Here is a 6,581-nt window from a genome sequence, read left to right on the forward strand (position 1 = left end):
GTGTGTGTGTGTGTGTGTGTGTGTGTGTGTGTGTGTGTGTCACACGATCCGGGGTCTCCCCGTCGGGAGACTGGACCCCAAATCCTCCCCCCTCCCTCGCCCCCTCCTCCCCCCACTGACTGACAGAGGCCTCCGGACCAATCCGGGCGGCGCTCGGCGCTCGGGGGCGCGGCGGGGCGGGGCGGGGCGGGGCCCCGCGGACCCCGCTCGGCCTGCCGCGGCGCTATTTACAGCGCAGGAGGCGAGCGCGCCGGCCAGAAGCTCGCCCGGGCCCGCGAGCGCAGCCGTCCCCCGCAGCCAGGCGGCCGTCGGCCAGGCGGAGCCCGCGGCCCCGGGCTGGGGCGGCCCGAGACAGGCGCCGGGACGCGCGGCCCAGGCGGGGGCACCCGGGCCCGGCACGGCCGAGGCCAAGGCCAAGGCGCTGCCCCGGCAGCCGGCGGGATCGGGCTCCGGCGGGGACGGGCTCTGGCCCCGGGCTGCGGCTGACCCGGCGGCCGGCGCGAAGGACGGGCGGACGCGGCGAGCGGGGCCCCGGAGGCCACCCGGGGGCGCCGGCCGCTTGGCTTCGCTCCAGCCGTCCGTCCGGCCGCGGCCGCGCTGGGCCGGCGCCCATGAGCAGCCCGGCCCGGGCGTCCTAGGCTGCGGCGGAGCCCCCCGACGTCGGGAGCCCGGCCGGGCGCGGCGCCAGGGGGGGTGGGTAAATGGATCGCCATTCCAGCTACATCTTCATCTGGCTGCAGATCGAGCTGTGCGCCATGGCCATCCTGCTCACCAAAGGTGCGTGGGGCGCCGCGTGTGTGAGCGTGCCCGGCGCCCGTGGGCGCGGGCCTTCGGGTTGTGTGTCTGCGGGCGCGCGTGCCCCTCGTGGGAAGGGCTTGCTGCCTGGGTGTCCGCGCGCGCGGGCTCCACGCCGCGCCGAGAGGCGCAGTGGCCGTGCAGGAGATGACCCCCGGCCCCGGCCCCACTCCTCGGCTTCTCCACTTGCGGGGGTGCCCCGCGGGGCCGGGGTGCGGGGCCGGGGTGCGGGGCCGGGGGCGCTCCGAGCCTCTGGTAGTCGGCGGCCGCGGAGAGCTGCTCTCGCAGCGCCGGGCTCGCAGGTCCCGACAAGCCCGGCCGCGGAGGCGCCTTCGGGGGCTGCCCGAGACGCGGGGGGCCCCCCCGAGCCGGCGGCCCCGCTCACTGAGGCCAAGTCTGAGCTCCGGGGCAGGCGGTTGTCAAAATGTTTTTGTTCGTCTGTCTTTAATGAACTTCCAGTGGAGGCGCGCCGCCTCTTCCCCCCCTCGCCCCAGCCGGCTAGTGGGGGACAGTGTGTCTGTGTGTCTCTGTGCGTGTCTGTGCGGCCACGATCCACCTCTTTATTCTGAACTCTGCCGCCGATCTGCCCCAAAAGCGGGTGGGTGGGCCATGGATTTGGTCATTTTTCTTACCCGCACCCCGTTTTTCACCTTTTGGGTAGCAAGGGCTGGGCTTCCCTTACAGAACGCTCGCCTCTCCTTCCTCCCACCCCCAGAGCAGTATGTGAATAGATCCTATATGTATTTTAAGTAAGCAGCGCTATTTAGCCCCCCTTCCTCTAATTGCTATGTTCACTGCATGAGGTTAAAGGATAAGCTAGCACAGTGATGATGATGTGCTACAGTATTTATTTATTTTGGAAGGAAGGGTGTAATTAGCCCTAAATAACAGCCCTTGCAGCCTGCAGAGGGAAGCCTTCTGGCCCCATCAAAGGCAGGGAGAACAGGGAGTGACTGAGACTGATGTGAAGTCACAGATACTGAAACTATGTGCCTGATAATGATATAATTAGGGGATCACAGACTTCTGACTGCTGTTAACTTCAAAAGCTTTTAAGGGAAGCCTGCAGTCTCCTGTAGCCATCTTTGACTAAAAGCAGACATTTTTGTTTAATAGCTACATACAGTAACAAGAAAGGGGGGGAAACAGAAGAGCATTGTTCACTGTTTCAAAATACCAATACCCTTTCTGGCCTTTTGCATACCACAGGAAGAAACTTTATGAAACGACAAAAAAAATTACAATTTTAATACAGTAGCACAAAAGTCCATTCTCCTTGGGGAAAAAAATGTGACTAATTAAAAAGACTGGTTACAATCCTATGACTAGCCTGTCGAAATTTGTTTATTAGACCATTTTGGATCAATGAAAAAGGTAACATTTTAAACAAGCTCCTACAGACATTGAAAATGGCATCTTGTGTTATCTCATAATGTCTTCTGAGGAGTAAATGATTTTTAGGTCAATTGTTTTTATTTGACATCTAAAAACCGTGAAGTGGAGGTTCTTCATTCTTTAGCAGAGCCTCACCAAGGCTTCAAGATCTAGTGATATTCTAGAAAAAATACTGACAAAGATTGAGGGGAGGAAACGGGGAAAACTTCCTGAACCTGGGGTGGAAGGAAGGAATGGCTGGTGCTCACTTTACTTTGGGTTATTAAGCCCAAGAGAATGAATTCAGACTAGGAGCAAGCCACTTCATCTTTTGACCCAGCTGCCAGAGAGTGATGTGTGCTCTTGTGTTAGAGGCTATAGAGGGGTGGTGGGCAAAGGTGGACTGCAAGTGAGACAGAAAAATCAGCTGGTTTACCTTGCTCAGGCCATGTCGAGTTTGTGAATGGATTTAGAAAGAAGAGGGAGGAGAGGTCCTCAATGAGAACAGGTTTATGGGAGAGTCACTGGTGCTTATTTTCACAGTTTAGACTGTAAGAGGAAGACAGATTTCCAGATTTTCAGATTTTGAGAACTTGGCAAGGAAAGAAGTTGAAGCCATCCAAGTGAGCCTTTCATAGAACAATGAGCAAAGTCTGATCGGATGGGACTTCCAGATTAGTGATAACTCATAGATCTTGAAATAGTTGAGTTTTAAGTTTTCTGGAGGAAGATGTCACATTGCTCTGAAGGAGGTGGCAGAGCTCACAAAAAGAGTTTTATGAAAGAAACTTGAAAAAAATCGCTTCCTTCAGAAATTTTTGAGGTTCCCTGGAAGACTTTTCTTGGGGGGGACAAGGCTTAATCCAAGCAGTGGAGGATTTTCCAGGTTAAATGGTTCCCCTTTTAGATCACATGTTGAATTTCATGTAAAACTGTAAAGGAAGGGTGAGCTAATATGAAGGGGAAGGGGAGGGAAGGGAGGAGACTCTTGAACATTTTGCAGATTTGCCTCTTTTTATGACTTTCCATTTAGGTTGAAAGAAATTGACTTTGGCAAACAAACCACTAATTGTAAACTGTGCAGTGCCCATTTTACAGTATACTGGCTAAAAAAACTTCTTTGCATGAAAAGATCTTTATAGGAAAAGTTGCCTTTTCTGGAGACACTGCAGAGTAGCTGCCCAGTTTCATCGTTTTTAAAGCCCCTGACTGAAAAAAGTTTCTAGATTGTTATGGTTCTACTTAATAACTTTATAAGGTGTTAGGTAAAGCTCTTAAACCTTGGCACAGCTCTTGGAGGTAGTAAACAATTCAGCAGTTCCGATCAAATATTTATACTGACAAAATCAAAAAGCCCAGCAGTTTTATGTTCTCTAGTCATGTGGGAATGAAGTGAATAAAGAATGTGATTTACTTTTCCTGTAAAGAGGAAAAAATCAAGAAAACAGAAATTATTACTTTAAAAAGTACCGTTTTAATTACCCTCTAGCTCTTTAGAAATTTGTTTCTGTAAAACTCTGTTGACCCATAGCTTATAGTCTAATAGGAACTGGGATTTAGTCACCAATTACCCAGAGTGCTTTAACAATAATACTCCATGTTGTGAGTATACTGTAGAGTTGAATATTCTACTGGCTTCTCACCCAGTCTATCTTCATGATCTATTCCCCTCCTTTCCAAAAATAAATAAAAGATACCTCAATGAAAAGGACCTTGGATAAGATTTTACTCTAATGAACTAGCTACAGAAATTACTTCTAGTAGGCCTCCTCCCTTTCCATACTCTTCCTTCTGCTTTCTCTGTTCTCTCCCACCCCACCCCAACCCCATCCTCCTCACTGCTACCATTTTTGACCCGATTTCTTTCCTTTTCAGGTGAAATCCGATGTTACTGTGATGCAGCCCATTGTGTCGCAACTGGCTATATGTGTAAATCGGAGCTGAATGCCTGTTTCTCTAGACTTCTTGACCCCCAGAATACGAATTCCCCACTTACTCATGGCTGCCTGGACTCTATTGCAAGCAGAGCAGACATCTGCCAAGCCAAACAGGCACAAAACCACTCCGGCACCGCTGTGCCCACATTGGAATGTTGTCATGAAGATATGTGCAATTATAGAGGTCTGCATGATGTTCTCTCTGCTCCCAAGGGTGAGACCTCAGGTAGGGAGAAGGAGGTTTTGTAAACTCAATCGCTTGCTTGATCTATAGGCCTGTGACAGCCAAGACTTTGTATGTCTGCTATTGATTTTGTTGTTAATGTAATTAGAGACACCAGAGGGAGAAGCATGGCTGGATACAAAAATGCGTCTCTCTAGAGTAGCTTTTATGTCTGCATAAGCATTAGATGTCTGTCTGCCTAATAGGCTTGGCCTGGTTTTTCAAGATTTCTAAGAGGTTAAAGAACATTAGTCTTCATTCATATTGGGTGTCTTAGCGATTGTAGTCCATAGCATGGTATTTTTTTAAATGGGTTAGGATTGTCTAACCAACCCTCCTGTGCCAAGTCACTCTTAGGTCTTTTTGTTGTAATCTTGTGTTTTTCATTTGGGATGGGTCAAAAGTGACTTGTCCCTAAATTAAAACAAAGAGGATTGATGGTTTTTCTCATCTCGTTTCCCCGGCAGGACAAGGAAACCGATATCAGCCTGACAGCAGCCGGAATCTCATCACCAAGGTCCAGGAGCTGACCTCTTCCAAAGAATTGTGGTTCAGAGCGGCCGTCATCGCTGTGCCCATAGCTGGTGGGCTGATCTTAGTGTTGCTTATCATGTTAGCTCTGAGGATGCTCCGCAGTGAAAACAAGAGACTTCAGGACCAGCGGCAGCAGATGATTTCCCGATTGCACTATAGTTTTCATGGACACCATTCCAAAAAGGGACAGGTGGCAAAGTTAGACTTAGAATGCATGGTGCCAGTCAGTGGGCATGAGAACTGCTGTATGACCTGTGATAAAATGAGACAAACAGACCTCAGCAACGAGAAAATCCTCTCACTGGTTCACTGGGGAATGTACAGTGGGCATGGGAAGCTGGAATTTGTATGACCAACTTTTTACCCCCAGTTAAACAATGGGAAAAAACAAAAACTCTTGAAGGCCTTTGGGTTCTGCTGGACAGGAGCACTTTATCTGAAGAAAAACAAAACAAAATTCACTTATCATCTTTGAGAGAGAGAATAACCTCTACAAACAGAGTCTTGGAGATTTCTTCTGAAGGATTATTTGCACAGATTTAAAATACACTCAAATGTATTATTTGCTTTAAAGCTGTAAAAGCAAAAAGTAGAAGTTGTACACTGTCACCAGGGTTCTTTGAACTGTAGGGAGCTGGAAATGAGTACCAAAATAAACTGAAATATACAGTACACAAGCTCCTACATGTTTCTTGATTTATTGTAAAGATTTAAAAATATATATTATATCTATTTTGTCTGAAATTTAGTGGTGTCTTTCTTAAATTAAAAAAAAAACAGTTGGAAGATGATCTAACTACAGATTAGCTTGTATATTTGAGGCTCTGTTACAAGGAATCAATGCTCAATAAATGTTTTGATCTGATCTGTTACAATGTAAAGAGTACCAAGATTGTACATACTCTTTTCATATATATTATTTTGGGTAATTTGGATAGTGCCCTAAATGTGCCATATCCATCTTTCTTTCCCTTACCCAAAATTGTCTAGGTCATGAGAATCCTCTTTATTTTCAGCCTTCTCTAAAATGCTAACTTTAATTATCCCAGGCCAGGTATTTCAGTCAAATCTCTATGAAATGCTTCTAGCGTTGGTTTAAATTGGCTTCACCCTTTTGCTTATTGGTTATCCACACCCCCCCTCCCCCAATCTAGATTTTCTTATTCAAGCTGATCACTTTGCACTTGTTTTGTTGAGTGATTGATTCCTTATTTCATTTTGTTTCACACTTAAATGGACCAGATTTTCCATTATATCACAGCTCTTATTATCACCTATCCATTCCTTATCCTGACATCTCTTTATTTCCTTTCGTTCCAAAAGGACCTAACAAAACTGAACCTGATGTGCCAGCTAAGATATGAAAAATGATATGAGTAGGAAGTTATCTCTTTTAATTTATTTTACACGTAGTCATCTGATTAATGCCACCCAATGTAGCATTGATATTAGCCAAGGATGTGGTTAAATAAACAAGATCCTTACACTATCTTCTTAAGTATTTTCTTTGGGCTGATACTGTCCAGCCTTAATTTATACTTAATCTACGGATGTCTGTTGGCCATAAGATCTCTTTGACTTGCAGAGGACCTACGAATTTGTATATTTGTGAATTAAGACTTTCTCTTCTATGAGTTGGGAAAAACCATTTGCTTTTACTATCTCTTTCTGGGGCATATTATTTTTGTGAAAGTTAAAAAAAAATTAATCCTATAATG

The 6,581-nt window shown here is 47.1% G+C and overlaps 1 protein-coding gene across 1 annotated transcript; it reads left to right on the top strand.

Annotated features, from left to right (window-relative positions):
* The first annotated feature begins 603 nt into the window (after window positions 1-603).
* On the top strand, window positions 604-5,541 carry BAMBI (BMP and activin membrane bound inhibitor). Its single transcript, XM_074193060.1, has 3 exons — window positions 604-777; window positions 4,045-4,332; window positions 4,797-5,541. Exons 1-3 carry the CDS (start codon window positions 702-704, stop codon window positions 5,213-5,215), a joined length of 783 nt encoding a protein of 260 aa, XP_074049161.1. The 5' UTR covers window positions 604-701; the 3' UTR covers window positions 5,216-5,541.
* The last annotated feature ends 1,040 nt before the right edge of the window (window positions 5,542-6,581 follow it).

Source organism: Macrotis lagotis, chromosome 7, assembly GCF_037893015.1.
Source record: "Macrotis lagotis isolate mMagLag1 chromosome 7, bilby.v1.9.chrom.fasta, whole genome shotgun sequence".
In the NCBI taxonomy this organism is placed as follows: Eukaryota; Metazoa; Chordata; class Mammalia; order Peramelemorphia; family Peramelidae; genus Macrotis; species Macrotis lagotis.